Genomic DNA, 17,224 nt, shown 5'->3' with positions numbered 1-17,224 from the left:
ATAATGAATAATAGAAAAGTTGTGTTGTACATAGTGTGAAATGTGTAATACGAAAATTGATTACAAATCATGGTATACTAAATATGCATTTTAAAATAGACAAAGCATACTGGTTCAGTCGGTGATAAAGGGAACATAATAAATTGTCGATAATTTTTGTTTGGCATTTATGGAATTTTCTACAAGATAATAAATGTGTCTCCTAACTTGGGTGTAGCAGAAAATGCAGACCAATACGAATTTATTATAGTACTACATTTTATATAGTGACCGAAAAAAATTTCTATGAAATGATTAGTGTACCAAATGAGTATAATTGTATCGTAGACGTGTGATTCCAGTAACCGTCTGCGAGGTATGATCTCATTTCCTGATAAATCATGTATTTGTGTGTTAATCGAAATTTTCTTGTTCACAATTTACGGAATATCTTAGTTATTCGCATTCGGTTGTCACTGCCAGAAATGTATTTCAATTGAAGTATAATGTCAAGTAACGTTGTCTGCATTATGTAATAATCATTGTCGACTTACCATCATAACTATAATTACAAAGTGTCAAAGACATTGTAAGCGATACTGTATTTATACATATTTAATTGGAAAAATGAATGATTATTAGTTTCAAGTTTGAACAAAAATTACAAACATAATATGCCTACAAAACATTCTAAATGATATTTTTTTCTTATCTTATTGTACAAAATTTTATATTTTGTATAATATTTAAAATGCTTATGTTGTAGTTGTATACTTATGTGCGTAGAATTTAGAAATGGCAACTGGAGGTAGTAGTTTTATAAGTAAACCAGCCAGAGGATGGTTACACCCTGATCATTTAGTGAGCAAAGAAGGAATTACCTATACTGTTAAAGTAAGTTTCTATTTTTCTATTATCAATATGTAGCATTAAAATAATTTTTTACAAATTATAAGTGTTTAATTATTATATTATATGATTTTCAGTATATAGGATGTCTTGAAGTATACACATCTATGAAAAGCTTAGATTTTGAAACAAGATCATGTGTTGCCAAGTAAGCTTTTTAATAAATTTTTAAAACACATTTATATGTAGAATTTATTTTACATGTAAAGAAACACTAAAAGTGTAAATGTATGTTCTTAATATATTATGAACAAATTTTTTTTAGAGAATGTATAAACAGAGTTTGTGAAGCAGCTGGTTTAAAATCTGCAGATAAAAAGAGAAGGGTATGTATATTATTAATTTTTACTTTTATAATTGCAGCTTTACATTTATAATAATTTATATTTGAAGGTGGATAGGAAAGTGTTAAGAGCAATAGCAGATAAACCTCGCATGGAGCATACAGGTGCTACGATAAATTTAACTATTAGTAGCTGTAGCTTAGCTTTGACTAACATAGAGACTGGACATACTATTGCCAAACATGAAATGCCACGTATATCTTTTGCTTCAGGTGGAGATACGGTAAATTATATGTTATGAAATATTAGTTTTTATTACCATTTGTATTATACAATAATTGCCAGACATATGAACTGGTTAATATATTTTTTTTTATAGGAAATATTAGACTTTGTAGCATATGTTGCTAAAAATATGCAAGAATGGCGTGCTTGTTATGTATTAGAGTGTGGAGGAGGACTTGCACAAGATGTCATATCTACTATTGGACAAGCTTTTGAATTACGATTTAAAGAATTTCTTACAAAACCAGCTTCATTACAGTAATTATAGATATTAAAACAAATTTTATTTATTATAAAATTAATCTTTAATATGTTATTTAATATATATCTTTTTTATAATACAGCCCTATGTTAAATGGCATGCGAGAAGCAGATAGAGATTATTATAATGATTTACCAGGGAAAGTACCACCTGATATTGGCCCTCCACCAGTTCCACCATTACCAATTTCGGCATCAACACTACCTAATTTAAAACATCATCATTCTACTCAAAATCATGTGTCACGTAGCAATGTACAAAATTCTGCTTTACATGACACATTTTCCATAAATTCTGATAGACATCATCAACAATGGCCAGGTAACATTCCTTTAAAATTTTATTATAATTCGTAATTTCATTTAATAACGAAAACTAACTTCATTTCTGTTATTGTAGAAAGTGATAACTTAATTGACTTGAATTCTGATGGAACATCAACGAATTTCAATATTCCTCCTGAACATAACTATGTAAATGACAGTGTCATAGCAGCTACAAGAGAAAGTCATCGTGACCAAACATCACTTTTTGATGTGTTTGATATGCGTAAGTAATTTAATGTTGATATAGCATTTAAAATTCCAGTATATAACATAATATAATTTTATAGAGCCATTTAGTTCTGCGATATCAGATTTGAATAGATTAAGCCCCCATTCTCAAAAGCAACAATTAAAACAAGAGATATGGTTCCATGGTAGTGTTAGTCGTGCTGAAGCAGAATCAATGTTAACGAGGGTAAGTATTGCCATTAATATTTATATATAAGTTGTGTATATTTTCAATATAACATATTTGACAGGATGGTGACTTTTTGGTTCGAGAATCTCAAGGCTCGCCTGGACAATATGTCCTTACTGGTATGAACAATGGTACTCCTAAACATTTACTGTTAATTGATCCGGAAGGCGTAGTAAGTATTTTAGAACATAACATTGGAAGAAATCTACATACATTAAAAAGGCAAATTTATGATTTATTATAATTCCAGGTTCGCACAAAAGACCGCGTTTTCGATAGCGTTAGCCATTTAGTAAATCATCATTGTGACAATGTGTTACCAATTATATCAGCAGACAGTGTTTTAGTACTTCGGTATCCAATCCCCAGACGTGCAAATAATTGATTTTTACAAACTTATAATAGTGCACAAAGTAACGAATGAGATTCACATTTGGTATCGATCAATCTCACTAGTATTTACTAAAAAAATTCGATACTGAATATGCTTTTCATAGCAAAAATTTCATGCCATGAATACTTTTCTTTGAAAGAGGAGAGGGTTTATCCTAATTTTACGTTCTATTCTTATCAAAAGAAAGACTTAATATTTCACGAAATATAATCCTATAATTATTAGTAATATCACCGTGCAGAGAGGTGTTGAATCATACTCAAAATTAAAGAAGTTATTATTAGATGTTAAATTATGATGATTAGTGTGTAAAAGATTTTATCAAAGTATTTTTATGTATCAATTTTTTTGTAAAAAGAGGTATATGTATAAAAAATGGTAGTATTTACAGTATTCCTTTTTTAATTTATTAAATTGAATTTTTGAGATACTGTTTCATACATAATTTTTAAATAGTACCAGTATACTTCCATTAAATATGAACATAACATACGTATCTTTAATTGTTTACAAATACTTATAAGTTTATAGTTGCAAAACTATATGAATTTCTCTTTTCATTAAATATTCAACTTAAAATATATAAAAAGATAACATTAAATGATATTGACGAATATTAAAAGATAACTTTCAACTTAAAATATATCAATGTTACATCTGTTAAATATTAGACAAAGATTTTTTTAAATTGACTAAAATCAATTATTTGATATAACTCAATATTAAATCAAATATAGTTTTTTTACTCAATTTACATCTAATTAATTCAATTTTTGTGTAAGACTCAAAATAGTATCTTACATATGCCATTACTACACCTCAAAGTGTGCCACAATTTAATTTTTTAGTGGAGATTTGGTACCGACTACTGAATACAATAAAACTATACATTTTTAATTTTATATATAACTTTACCATATAGATTATGGCTTTCATAAAAAAATGTTTTGTAATTTTAGTCATTTCATGTTATAAAACTCGCAAAATAGTTATGTGCATAGAAATATATATATATATATATATATATATATATATATATATATATTTACAAATTTTGTAATATCCTGATAGTATAACATTTTGATTCCATATTTGTGAGGTAATTTTCATTTGTAATCCCAATTTTAATAGAGAATTGTATATTTATATTTTATCTAAATATATAATAATCAAAGTGAATTTTGTATTCTGCATATTTATTTGCAGAAATATTTGAACTGAGTCCTGCGAAGGACCTCGCGTTTGCACTTTTATATTATGCATATATTAAAATATTTATTGCGCTTAAATATGGCCTATATTGTAATGTTTTTAGTATTAAAATATACAAATTATAATATTTAATATTTTTACCTTCCATGATTTTAAAATAGATATATATGATAATAGTACATACAATATGAATTATTGATTATACGTTACAAGACTATAACATTAAATCGTATCTGATAATTTATTGCTTATATAGTTTCTTTGAGAATAATATCGTATATACACAACAAATTTAAATATTTGTGAAAATATTAGTGAATAATCACTAATATTTATATTTTTGCTTAAAAATTTCGATACATGCATGTATGTGTAAGTATATACGTATATTATTATTTTCTAGCTCTTTCAGAGATATAATAATGATATAAAATAAATATTCATATAAAAATTTTATATAGCTTATGACTGATCCTAACTCTAATTCAAATACGTAACTTTGTGTAGAAAGAAATGTTTTCTTGTTTTTTATGCTTAATCATATTCTTAACCACATATGTGAAAATCAAGAATAGTGTAGTGTCTCATAATCTAAATAATTAGCATTTGTCTATGCTTGGTATATACGCCTTCCATTTCATTCGTATAAACAGAATTAGTTTACTCATCTCTGATATAAGCTTTATGCTCTAGACAGAAATACAATAAGAAAATAAATATGATGCACGATTGATCACGATTGAAACTAGGAAATTAGGGAACTATACCGAAACCTAAGGAAAACGATTCGAAAATTGAGTCGTGATTAGTTATGAAAAATCAACATGGAAGACAAGAAGGTTCTCGTTTGGCCCATGTGTAACATGCTATGAATGTCTCAGACAAGAATAGAGACACTCTTCTCATCTCTGTCTGTCTCGCAAGAACGCGAACTTTGTTGTCTTCAGAACTTTTCACAACAAGTCACGACTCAATTTTTGGACGGTTTTCCCTAGCGCATGTCAAGGTCGAGACCTATTATGTTATAGTTGTGTGATTAATCGTGCACTAGTGCTGTTCAAGAACTGGGGGAATTTCAGGCTGGGTTATTACCTGGGGAATGCTAAAGCACTTTGTTCGTGTTTAGGAATTTTTAATTAAACAAATGAGGAATTAACGAATGGTTTAGAAAGAATACAGAAAGAATTAAACTTGAAACAAATAACTATATTTTGATAAACCAATTACAAATTGAAAAATCTTTAATCTATCATGATTTCCGCATTTTTAGAATAGTATCCGGATGTTGGGATTAGCTTTACAATTCTGTCTTTCGTACTTTCGTCCGGTATACTTGTGTCTTCGGTTGTTACATAAAAAATGCAATGTGTTTACGATCAAATAAGAACAATTGTTTGTGCCTTGACAATGTTCTTTTCCATAGTAACTTAGATAAATATGCAAATCAGAAAGTGATTAGAATTATCAGTGGCAAATAATTTGACTGTTAAGTATTATATTTTTATATGGTTATCTTACGATTATCTTCTTTGATTATATATTTTATATATGATTATATATTACCAAAATCATATTAAAATAAAATATTTACTTAGATAAATTGTCTCTGTTCATTGCTTCAATTACGATCTTTTACAATTTGAATTTGGCGCAAGTTAGTTTACACAGAGCTTAATAGAGGGCGTACATGACGGTACTGATATTAATTAATACAACCAGTTTCCTCTCTAATACAATTTTAGGAAATATAAGACAACTAGTAAAGAGTAACTACATCGTAGATGTTTATTTTTCTTGTAGTCTATAAGAATAAGTGTAAAACATGACAATGTTACTGATATAATCTTTATTATTCAAAATATTAATAATAATTGTTAATCTTTTCATCTATATATTTACGTACGTGACAAAAAAAATATTTTTCTGTAATTCACAAGAATATTTTATTGTATTAAATACAATAATCAAAATTACAGAATAAATATATAAGAATTAATATATAAAGAAACGTGAAAATGTCGGAATATGATAAAGTGAGAACTGGAAAACTTGTTTTGAAAGGTGAAAAAAAAAGGTATACAAGTTGTTCCCATGCATAATATGTTCATTTCAATGCATATATATTTTAAGAAATAATGAATTATTTTCTTTTGTTTTTTACAGAACGAAAAAGAGGAAGTTGAAAAAACAAGAGAAAGGACATATTATAACCTCAGAAGATAAAGATACTATAAGTCATGGTATTTTATTTTAATATATATGTACTTCCTCATATCGATTATCAAAGTAATTGTACTGTATGTTATTCATAGGTGGTTGGTGGAAAGCTACACAAGTATCAGAAGTTACAGGAACAGTAGCGATTGAATTTGGAAATCATATCTACATGAAAGCATTAGATAATGGATTATTTACCTTAGGTGCACCTCATAATGAAGGTGAAGGGCCTTTACCAGAAGAGATTCTAACAGCTTTTCCAATAAGTGAAACTAAAGTTGCATTGAAATCTGGTTATGGAAAATACTTAGGTATTGATAAAAAAGGCGTTGTCATTGGAAGAAGTGATGCAGTAGGCATGATTGAACAGTGGGAACCAATATTTCAGGTAAATATATTATTCATTGCAATTTTTGATTACTGAGTCATTTCATTAAGATTATCATTTTTATTAGTTTGTATAAAGGAATGAGATTATTTATTTAATTTTACTATCATTAATTTAACACTACAAGTGTAAAAAAATATAACTATTTATATATATTTTATAAAAAAAAACTATGATTTTTTTAGGATAACAAGCTTGCTATTTTAAATAGCAACGATTGTTTCATATCAGTTACAGATGAAGATGACATTATTTGTCAGAAAAGGACCGCTGGATCTTCTGAGTTTTGTACTATAAGAAGTATAACTCAAAAAGCTCAAGATCCAAATAAGGATATTCCCAAAGAGGAACAGGGTTCTCTTCATGATGTTGAAGTGAATTATGTGTAAGTAATATAGATTTTATATGAAAAGTTGTTTTCAATATAATATAAGAAACATAATATATTGGCAATATTATAGGAGAAAGTTCCAGAAATTCCAGGACAAAAAATTAAGAATAAGTAAAGAGGATAGTTCTAAACTAGAGAAAGCAAAACGAGAAGGAACTTTACATGAAGCTTTATTGGATAGAAGAAGCAAGATGAAGGCAGATCGATATTGTAAATAATTTTATACAAAATTGCATTATGTATTTAAACATGTATTTAGACAATTACTGACTTCTAAAACGTATAAATCTTTAATAAAAATATGAAAAAAGTATATGATCACAAGCTTGAGATAAAAAAATTCTTTATACATATCATATTTATTATGTACATTCATTATATTACATAATTTAACTTTCAAATTCATTATCTTAAATCATCATAATCTTCATTTGCAATCATTAAAAAGGTATTCTTTTTGTTCTTTTCTTTGCACTGCAATGCACTTTGTAAATGCACTGCAATTTTATTAACATTTTACAATATACTGATTGATTTTTATGTCATTAGTCAGTTTACATACAATTATTGTATAAATTTATTTAAATTGTGTTTTTAATTTGTGTTTACCATTAGTAAGTAAGTTACCATTATTTATTATTGTATCAAAATCATTGTGAAACTATTCTAATTAAATGAAAATACATTTTGTAAGGATAATCTTCAAGAAGTGCTTGATTTACCGCCCGACAATCACTTTTAATATCGATAGAATTGGGTTTATTCTCATTTAGTCATGATGTATTTATGTTGTGTTGTAATATGATTGAAATTTTAATAACAGATTTTTTAAAATATGCAAAACGGCCGTCCAAAAAGTGAAATAATGGCACCATTCTTAAATGTAACCTATTTTTCAAAGTAATATTACAATTAAGTTATATATAATTTTGTTCTAATTAATGTCTCTTTTTCAGTTAGTAATTACTGTTATTTTAACACGTCAAGTTGACTCATATTTTATATAGAAAGTGTGCATATCTATTTATTATTTGATATGTTGTTATCAAGACAAATATAACCAGATTGTACAAAATCTTCTACCCACTCAATCAAATGAACAAGTTGCGCAGAGATTAGCCAACGCTTTTAAAAAGTTGACTGAACATATAAATTTTCTCTGGAAATATGTTTGTAGAGATAAAGAAAGATTTAAAAATTCTTTTGATGAATTCGTTGCTAATTACAGGAATTTTTAATGATTAAATAATATTTTATTGATTTTTTTTGTGTCCATTTAAGGAACGAAAAAGCAAATTTTACCTTTAATGTCAAATTTAACATAAGGATATGTCACAAAAGGAATTCATTAAGCATGTAAGCTTTTTATTGACCGATTTATTACACGTTACCACTTACAGTGAGTCTAGCGAAAATCGAATAATTATAATAATAATAAATACAAGTTACAGCATCGATGCATGTCTTTTTCCATAGCAAACGATCAAAAACGAAAACGTTTTTGCAATAGAGTTTTTAGTTACCTTACAAACAAGTAAGTACATGAACTTACATACTTGGTACAGATCAAATCATTGTTAGCCTTTTTATCGTATGCCTCCAGATGGTCTTTGACATTTGACAAAATGCTTATGTTAATATTAAATTTATTTATATATTTATATAATATACTTTATATATAAGGTATATATATATATATACCTTATATATATAAGCAAACATGTCTTTCGCGCTATCTCTTTCGCACTCACTCTCTCTCGCGCACACGCGCTTCTCCATTCTCTCCCCTTTAGTTCTTCCCTTTCTCTTCTCTCGTCTCCCTTTAATTCCGCATTTTGTCTTTTAATAACAACAATGATTATTAATCTTATCGACAGCGTTCCTGTATTTTTATTCACAACGCTCGTATCATTTTTCTTTCTGCTCACTTGTCCTATTTTCCTTTAATTAATTTTTTATTTGTCTACTCCATGCTTAATATTCAATTTCTTTTCCTTCTTTACGTAGTAATAAATTACGTCTTTAACCCCCTGAAGCAATACTTTTCTTTTCGTTTTATTTACTTACATGCACAGTTGTTTGTCATATATAGTATAACAAATAAATTATGCGTAAATAACACGATTAAAATATAAATGCTACGTATCGTAGGTAATATTCATAAATACATTATGCATACATATACGTATTATGCTCTTGTACAATTCATAGATGTCTTCTTACATGTTAAAAAAAAATGAATGAATATCTGAATTATGCATTGTTTATTTTTTATTTTGTTGTGTAAAAGCGCATGTCGTAAACCTTTATTTTAATCCTAAGTCTGTAAGTACAGTTATTCTGTAGATATACAATAAACATCTTAGAAAATAGCAATAGAGAGAGAGAGTACACTTTTTGCATTCTCCAGTTCAGATTTTTAATGTGCTTGCTTTCAAGAATTAATATTATGAATATTACATTTCTTATATTTATTTTCTATATTTATGTTACATGGATTCTACCATTCCCATTTTAAACAGGATTTGGAGTCTCTTTGATATATTATTAGACATAAGCAACAATCTAACAATACTAAATATCACCTTTTGATAAAAAAGAAGGATAATTAAAAAACTTTATTATTGTACAGTGTTTTTCATACATTTTGAAGGATGAAAAATCATTTAACTTTAAGAATTAACCAACATTGCACTCCTATTGTTATACTAGGGAAAATGAAATATAATTTTTTGGGGATGTACTGAAACACGACGTAATCAAATAATTAATTTTATCGCGGTAATTCTGCCCATCAATTCGTTCATTTTATTGTACGGTTTAATTCAAATTTCTACTAATAAATAAATAATCGAAATTGATTACTTACTAAATTCTCGTATTTGAGGCTGTTTCATAACTACACACAAATTTTCAATTGTGAAATATATATATATTATATACTTGGCAATATTAATTAAATACATTTACAATTTCAATTAAAAAGTAATAAATAATCAGTCTATCCCTTAAATTGGGGTGTGTAATTGCAATTTGATTACTACTATATGGTTGTAAAAGTATAACATAAATTAAAATAAATAATTAAAGCTAATATGTACTGAGCAATAAAATTCATGTATATAAAAGAAAAATGATTAATGTCGATACTATCGGTTCGTTTCACCTAAATTTTTGCTTCAAAGGGTTAAAAAAGCTGAGTGCGTATATAACTTATTAAAGTACGGTTTCTCGTTCTTCATCGACACGTACGTCCTCGTTAACAAAATAAAACTATCAGACTCTACAACAGTATAGTAAGCAAAAACGGTAACAGAAGCGGGGCTCACTTTTGTGTAAACCTCCGCGTACAAACAACCGAGAAAATAATCCGCTTACAAATTTCCCATTTTATCTGCCGTTCAACAGAATATGTTGGTAATCGCTTTTCACTGATAACTCGGTTAGGTAAGTTTGATAGAAAAATTGGAATATAACTGAAATCAACGAAGAAAAATATTTCTTAAATGATAATAAGGATTATGCCAGTAACTAACACTGACATAAAAGTTTTAACGAACGTTTGTACTGAATTAAAAATATACCTGACTCGACGTTTCGTCTAAATAATACTGCAAATTATCCGTATTGTTATTACGAAGTTTCTCTGTTGAGACAGAAAAATGTTTCCCTCGATCTTTATGTTTGAATACTGGTCTATACAGTAAGAGTACAAATTTGAGTGAAATTTGTTGTGACCTCGATGTTCTACTTATGACTCAAGTATTCGTTATTCGAGGTGTAAAATGGTTAATACTACAGCAACACGAAACAAGAGGAAAAAGGATTATTTCGATAACGGTCATAATAGACAAACAGAATTACATAAACGAATTACTAACAATGAATTGTTCAACGATTACCGTTTAGAATTCGCGTTCGAAATCATCTGCACCCTTCTTGGTGTAGAATCTCTTATTTCTCTCTTTCCTTAATTCCTGTTCTCTTCTTCCTTTCGTTCTCTTTTTCTCTCTTTCTTTCAGACATAAACACTCAAAAATTCATAATTTCACTACATCGCCTTTTCCCTACTTCTCTCTCTCTCGTTCTCTCCCTCTCTTTCTTGCTTCCTCTCGCGCCACATCTTCTCTTTAATGAGTATACCTACAATGTGTATTCTCTTGCCTCGTTTTCTATGATCGTCTTAGGAATGTTTTATTTAGGCATAAATACGTTGCTCTTCACTGTATGCGTTCCACGCTTAAAAGAGAATCGCTTCGTACGACCGACTAATATCGAGAAATTCGAATATATTATAAGATAGGTATCGCGAGCTCGTGGTGATGTCTCATCAACGTTATTGTACATTTTGATCGTGTATCAAAATGAACGGAGAGACCATTGAAGGAGTATTTGCGATTCCGAAAGTAATAATGTCAATAATTCGAACACGTATAACCATTTTTTCTTTTTTTGTCAAAGGATAAACATGCCCTTGCATTTAAGAGTCGTTCCGATTTTCATTTCTCTATTCGGTCGCCAGGAGTAAAAGGGCTGACGGGTAGTTAAATCAGATGTCACGAGATATTAATCGGCGGCTACCGAAGCTGGTAGTCAATCGTTAGTACGCATTTTTCGAGGCGTTTTAATAATCGAAAACTACCGAAAATCGAAAGCTACAGAGATCATGAGACTCGAAGGCCGAGTGCGACCAGCAAAGCACCTTTTCGGAGGCTTTTGCAATGACGCTCGTTACCTCGGCCAACGTGTCGGCCACTCACTTATTTTGGTTCGACTGTTGATCTATGGGCGGGACTAGACCAACAGGCGAAGCGTTATTCAGATTTGTAGCTGGCCCCTTGCGTGCTAGTTTTGACCTGTAACAATTGAAAGTATATTTCGTTAGTGAAATTTATTAACGTTATAAATAAATTTTTATGAATTATATGTTGTGATACAAATTTATAAATACTCTCAAAACCTAAAATCTTTATTTGTTCATATAAACGTATCGGATTATAGATATTTTTGAAATATAATTTCAAATGAACAACCTTACCTGATTTGACCAGCAAGAAGAGGATTAATAGCGTACAGCCAGTCATAAACCTCCTTATCTCCTAAAGTTTGCAATAAATATCCTCGATGTTTTGTAACGACGCTGTAAAATAAAGAATGCCGATTTGAGATGTCTAAAACGGATTACATCCACACGTAAATAACTTTATATAACTCACCTGAAAGTATTTGGTACTTTCACCATAGCTAATTGATCTTCAGAATATTCAACTTGAGCAGTAGCTAAATTAATGAGAGCTCTCTCCACTGGGTCCTTTTCTTCCCGAAAGATTAAAACGTATGGTCGTCGTACAGCCTAATAACCAATGATATTTTTAGTATATCAAACAATTCTAGAAACGGAGAAATAAAAATACTGTATTCAAGATATACATACCACCCAACGTTTCTTCCAACCATTAGTCTTGTGTTCGAGAACATTTAGGTATCCTTTTCTGGCAATAACCGGACTGATGCGAATTTCTTCGACTTCCGGCACGTAGAGTACCAAATTCTCCTTCGATGGGGAAGATGAACCCAATGGAGCCGGTGCGATTGTACACGGTTGATTAGCGGATTCACTGGCTAATATACTCTCCTGCAGTTCCTGCAGTCTAGCTCTCTCCGGTGAACTTAACCTAAGGATGCACGACTTAGATCTGCTCCATACTATTATACCAGCAGCCTGCAAGTAACACTCCAGCATCACCCTGACCGTGTCCAGTTTTACTTGCGGTTGTCTTTGACTCGAAAATCTCGAGTCATCGTCTACCAATTGTTGTGTTTCAAAGTAGACAGAAAGCGATTCTTAGAAGCTGATTGCGCTAAAAGCGCGACTTTCACTCAGCGAAGCTACTCGAAACGTTGCGTAACAAACGATTATTGATCGTTCTTAAAAGCGAACGTGAATCGAACTTCGATCTGATACAATAATTTCATTGAGTTTGTTGCAAGCTCGTATGTGGAAGAGACAAGTCGACCTTCAAATTGAATCGAATCCTCGCAATCTTCACTCATAATTGTTAAGAAATATTTTTGTTTTTCATTTCGAGATATTAGTTATCCAGTTTTTAATTTTACACTTTTAATTTACATTTTATTGGCATTAAATTATGACCGATGATAATGTGAATGAAGAAAGAGAGTATCGTTTTTCTTTGAATCTCGAAAAACAAATATCTATTTTTGCCATCGAGATAAAAATACGATGATGCGACGAAGCGTGGACAACCGCTACTAGCAGGAGCACTCAGGCATGCGGGGAGGGTTACCTGCTCTAAGTAATCACTAGCTCTCTCGTATACTGACTCTTGGGACGAGGATGATATCACCGAAGATATCATAGATGCCGTCATATCGGCCATAGTGTCTTCTCCGGGTGAAACGTCGGACAATAGAATGGGTTCTTTGCTTGGAATGCGACCTTGAATAAGTTTGATATACTTTGTGGCTAGTTCTTTTTCTCTTTCGGTCATCTCCCAAGGCTCGTAAACGTCTTTACTAGTTGAACGCTTCAATTTCACCGGGCTGGCATGCGTTTCATTCGTCGCTTTCGCCATCATGTTGCAGACCTCCTGTATTGAATAAACATAATGGATGTATCTCGTTTGTTTAACTTTTCTTCACCTCTACTCAAATGCTTAAATATTATATAAAGATTCTTAGATCTTTATAAGACTAAAAATATAAGATACTTTACCTTCTCACTCTTTGTGAAATCATGAGATATTTTATTGCAGAATGACACTTTGTCGATACCGAGCTTTTCTCGTAATAATAGCGTGTGTCTTACTCTTTCCACCTCTTCCAATCTTGTCAATTTTTCTAACTCCCATTGGTGATCGAATATTAAGCTATCTCCCCGTGGTCTCCATCCATGAAGATTTTCCTCTCCTCTAACATACGTAGAGCTGGTGTCCAATACACGCCGTTGTCTCCTCTGAACGCCTGCAAAAGACAATTGCAAAAGTGGGGTGGGTACTGAATGTGGGAAAAGCGAAATGTTAAAAAGAAGTATGAATATGTTTCGTCTTGGCCAAGATTGGAAATTTCTTTGTCGAAATAATTTAAGAAGGAATAAAACATAACGAAGAAAATTGCCAATTCGTTAATAACATGATATAATAGTCATCGTGATTGTCACCGCAGCTTATTATTATATAATCTAATAATGTAGTAACATCTTTCTAACAAAATATCCCCTTTTTCTAAATTTGTGCGACTATTATATCGACAAGGAGGGAAAGGATCAAGAGGGGTCTACGCTAAGGGTAGCAAGACAAACCTGGGCTACCTGCTTCCGAAGAACGACGCAAGACCAGCTCGTAAACACCACTGAGTCTGTTTGCTTCTTGATTGCGGTAGCTTCCGCTGAATAGGTGCTTCAGAGAACGTGGCCCTACTCTGGCGTCTCTGCCATAAATGATCATACTCAAGTCTTTCGTGATGATCGCTGGTCTTCCACAATTCTCCAACTAAAAGAAATGATATAAAGAAATAAATCAGAGAACGAATCTTATGGAGGCATTTAATCTCTATTAAATATACAACGCATAATCTATGATTAAATCTCTAATAAATATATAATACAAAACATTCAAATAAAGAGTAAGCGTACCTCGAGGTAAGCAGAAATTGTCATGAAGATTTGTTCTCCGTAAGCTGTAACTCTATTGAGCAAGGCCGAATTATGAAGAGAACTATCCCACGCTGCCTCGAATCTGAACATGCATCTATCATCACCAGGTATTTCTAGATATTCGCCAGGGAAAAGCCCTAACGAAAGCACCGACGAATCATTGTCCTCTTCCTCTGGTTCTGGCGTGTTTCTAATACGTCCGACGACCAACTCTCTCACATCTTTCCATCGCAGCTCAGACGCTGGTTCGTGTACAATGGTAATTCGAATCCGACGCTGGATTCCCTGATGGAGCAAAAACAATCCACGACACGGTAGATCGTCGCTATGGTCGACCACGGATGGTACGTATTCACCGTTCGGCGCTAACTCGCAAATCTCAAACCAAACTAATACATCGTATTTCGCGTGCACGTGTGACGTGCTCGGAGATGGTAAAACACTGCCGAATTTCGGTGAACGTACGGGTTGACTGATAGGTATAGATGGCGGAAGCATTCTCTTCGGTGGTTGTCTTACGCTATGAAATACAATGCAACTAAGTTTATTCGTGATTTAAGAAAGACAATAATATCTTACCAAATCGTTATAACTAATCATCTTAAAGATTAAAGAAGACAATATCTTGTCGAACTGATAGATTTCATAGAAATTATTTAATGCTTACTATTCCAGTTTTGCATCTTTATGCAGAGGATGTTGCTGATAGTGTCCAAAAACTTCGAAAACGATTGGCTGAGTTTTTAGATATTCCAAGAATGATTTTGTTACCGTCACCGTGATCTGAACAGTATACGAGAAAAAAGAATAAAGAAATACATAATCGAAGTTGATCATATATAAATTATTTCTTTTTTTTTATTTAATGCAAATTATTTGTTATTTCTTATTTTAATGTAAATGTAGCTTACATTTTGTACGTGATAAAATCCAGGAGGACATCCTTTTCCTGTATTTTTTACTGGCTCAGTTGAAAATGCTTCATCGTGTCGGTGCAAGAAACTAGATATAACGCATCATAATCATACATTAACTATCAATTTCTTACATAAAATATCTTTATTATTGTATTATATCAAACTAAACGTACTTGAATTGGCAAAAAATGTCAGCATATTCGGTGGAAATGCCCATAGCCTGTAACACGGTAACCCTGAATGTGAATTCAGAGCCAAGTTGCAAATGATCCGGTAGATCCTCTTCCTTCATGTCGCTGGAAACTGAGCTATCCCCTCTGCCACTGTCTGCATCGCCGATATCGTCTTCGTCTTTCACCTCCTTTTGCTCGTTGTGGCCCTCCACGACGCGTTCCTCGTGTAACAGAATTTGACGGTTCTTCTCAAGAGTCTGGGTTAACAGAGTGTTGCGTTTGTTCTGCTTTTGATTTCCAAACAAGTCGTCCTCGAAAGAAATTCTAGCTGACTGTCTGACGCCACTTGAGTATTCACTGTTTTCCTCTTCTGGAACAAGGGTTCGTTACGAAAATCCTACGCCAGAATACTTTTTCCACAAAATATAACGCGTTTCGTGTTCTTATCGATCGCGTGCAATAAATTTCTCATTATGACTGATATAAACTGACGTAAAGACTTCTGATATTTAATACAAGCAGTGATATCCAAGTAATAAGCGTATGTATTGAATAGTATGTAAAATATATTATGTATATATATTTACTTATTTAAATGTGTATATGTGGCGAATAGTAAAATATATTATTGCAACATCTTTTAAATACTAAATTTAAATTTATATGAACAATAGTGAACGCGTATAAATATTTTAATCCACAGAGCAAGGAAACGATACAACAGTAAAATTATATGACGATAACGTAATTTTAATTACTTCTTTAATTACTTCTGAAATAATTGGTGGAACTGTTGTCTAATTTCATTGTATCGACATTGTTTCGCAATCAATTGTATTACTGGTAATATACATGTAGGTATACGCATTTCAACGATGCGGTTAACTTAAGATCGCCTAATCAGTCACATAATATGTATTTAATTTCCCCCATCAGAGGAAATAAATGAGTTAAATAAACTTAAGGTAGGAGATAATAAAAGAAAATATACAGACACTGATTACGTACCAACAACAGCTTGCACAGCTACACGCAAGTAGCCTTTTACGTCTCCCTTTTCGTTTACTATCGCTACTTTGTGGATCAATGGTACGGGATACATAAGATTGCTTAGATATACGAAAGACCTATGGCAACAAACAAATTGTACATTTATTACCAACGTTTTTTTATAGGGCCATAAACGTCAAAATACTTCGACACTACAAATACAACTCAAAATATTTAATATTAATAAAACAAAGTTCATTAAAATATTTGGTTCATTTATCAACTAGGTCGTTAAATATTTATAAAATACAATTTTTGGTAATGTTTATTTTGTAAAATGTACTCTTCACTGTCTCAAAAAAAAGTTTATGAAGATTCGTTTCATCTGTCAGGTAGATTGTTAA

The 17,224-nt window shown here is 31.0% G+C and overlaps 3 protein-coding genes across 23 annotated transcripts in view; 2 read left to right on the top strand and 1 right to left on the bottom strand.

The window, feature by feature from the left end:
• Positions 1 to 102: 102 nt before the first annotated feature.
• Positions 103 to 3,250, top strand: LOC117212980 (SHC-transforming protein 1). 4 transcript variants are annotated; one of them, XM_033458163.1, is made up of 11 exons: positions 103 to 355; positions 766 to 873; positions 966 to 1,036; positions 1,154 to 1,214; positions 1,282 to 1,455; positions 1,552 to 1,715; positions 1,802 to 2,040; positions 2,119 to 2,268; positions 2,333 to 2,460; positions 2,525 to 2,635; positions 2,714 to 3,250. In XM_033458163.1, exons 2-11 carry the CDS (start codon positions 775 to 777, stop codon positions 2,846 to 2,848), a joined length of 1,332 nt encoding a protein of 443 aa, XP_033314054.1. In that variant the 5' UTR covers positions 103 to 355; positions 766 to 774; the 3' UTR covers positions 2,849 to 3,250. The 4 variants fall into 4 exon arrangements, with proteins under 4 accessions (XP_033314054.1, XP_033314052.1, XP_033314055.1 ...); XM_033458161.1 differs by having other exon boundaries at positions 746 to 873; XM_033458164.1 differs by lacking the exon at positions 103 to 355 and adding an exon at positions 362 to 568.
• A 2,572-nt stretch (positions 3,251 to 5,822) lies between these two features.
• LOC117212996 (protein FRG1 homolog) lies at positions 5,823 to 8,599 on the top strand. Of its 2 annotated transcripts, XR_004488572.1 has the most exons (6): positions 5,823 to 6,143; positions 6,233 to 6,309; positions 6,382 to 6,674; positions 6,860 to 7,059; positions 7,136 to 7,948; positions 8,022 to 8,599. XR_004488572.1 is itself a non-coding variant. In XM_033458200.1 (5 exons), the coding sequence occupies exons 1-5, from the start codon at positions 6,085 to 6,087 to the stop codon at positions 7,281 to 7,283; spliced, it is 777 nt and encodes a 258-aa protein (XP_033314091.1). In that variant the 5' UTR covers positions 5,823 to 6,084; the 3' UTR covers positions 7,284 to 8,599. The 2 variants fall into 2 exon arrangements, 1 of the variants encoding a protein (XP_033314091.1); XM_033458200.1 differs by having other exon boundaries at positions 7,136 to 8,599.
• A 1,631-nt stretch (positions 8,600 to 10,230) lies between these two features.
• LOC117212992 (kinesin-like protein unc-104) overlaps positions 10,231 to 17,224 on the bottom strand; it is a 33,517-nt gene continuing 26,523 nt past the window's right edge. For 9 of the 17 annotated variants that reach the window (XM_033458176.1, XM_033458186.1, XM_033458182.1 and 6 more), the window contains 12 exons: positions 16,839 to 16,957; positions 15,831 to 16,200; positions 15,652 to 15,742; positions 15,408 to 15,523; positions 14,720 to 15,260; positions 14,387 to 14,576; positions 13,802 to 14,049; positions 13,374 to 13,676; positions 12,500 to 12,787; positions 12,282 to 12,418; positions 12,104 to 12,205; positions 10,231 to 11,921 (listed from right to left, as the gene is read on the bottom strand). In XM_033458176.1, the coding sequence (XP_033314067.1) occupies positions 11,822 to 11,921; positions 12,104 to 12,205; positions 12,282 to 12,418; positions 12,500 to 12,787; positions 13,374 to 13,676; positions 13,802 to 14,049; positions 14,387 to 14,576; positions 14,720 to 15,260; positions 15,408 to 15,523; positions 15,652 to 15,742; positions 15,831 to 16,200; positions 16,839 to 16,957 (2,605 nt within the window). In that variant the 3' untranslated portion in view covers positions 10,231 to 11,821. The remainder of the gene's footprint in view (positions 11,922 to 12,103; positions 12,206 to 12,281; positions 12,419 to 12,499; positions 12,788 to 13,373; positions 13,677 to 13,801; positions 14,050 to 14,386; positions 14,577 to 14,719; positions 15,261 to 15,407; positions 15,524 to 15,651; positions 15,743 to 15,830; positions 16,201 to 16,838; positions 16,958 to 17,224) is intronic. The other 8 variants (XM_033458181.1, XM_033458187.1, XM_033458193.1 and 5 more) reach the window with 5 other exon arrangements.

The sequence above is a fragment of the Bombus bifarius genome, unplaced genomic scaffold (assembly GCF_011952205.1).
Source record: "Bombus bifarius isolate JDL3187 unplaced genomic scaffold, Bbif_JDL3187 scf7180000008422, whole genome shotgun sequence".
Classification (NCBI taxonomy): Eukaryota; Metazoa; Arthropoda; class Insecta; order Hymenoptera; family Apidae; genus Bombus; species Bombus bifarius.
Note: the sequence above shows the minus strand (reverse complement) of the source record. Positions and strands in the feature narration are given on the sequence as shown.

Bases quoted from the DNA above. Each gene is read 5' to 3' on its own strand.
- LOC117212980 (XM_033458163.1), top strand. From the start codon at position 775: ATGGCAACTGGAGGTAGTAGTTTTATAAGTAAACCAGCCAGAGGATGG. The intron at 1,037-1,153 runs GTAAGCTTTTTA...AATTTTTTTTAG, and splicing joins ACAAGATCATGTGTTGCCAA to AGAATGTATAAACAGAGTTT. The intron at 1,716-1,801 runs GTAATTATAGAT...TTTATAATACAG, and splicing joins ACAAAACCAGCTTCATTACA to CCCTATGTTAAATGGCATGC.
- LOC117212996 (XM_033458200.1), top strand. From the start codon at position 6,085: ATGTCGGAATATGATAAAGTGAGAACTGGAAAACTTGTTTTGAAAGGT. The intron at 6,144-6,232 runs GTATACAAGTTG...TGTTTTTTACAG, and splicing joins TTGAAAGGTGAAAAAAAAAG to AACGAAAAAGAGGAAGTTGA. The intron at 6,675-6,859 runs GTAAATATATTA...TGATTTTTTTAG, and splicing joins AGTGGGAACCAATATTTCAG to GATAACAAGCTTGCTATTTT.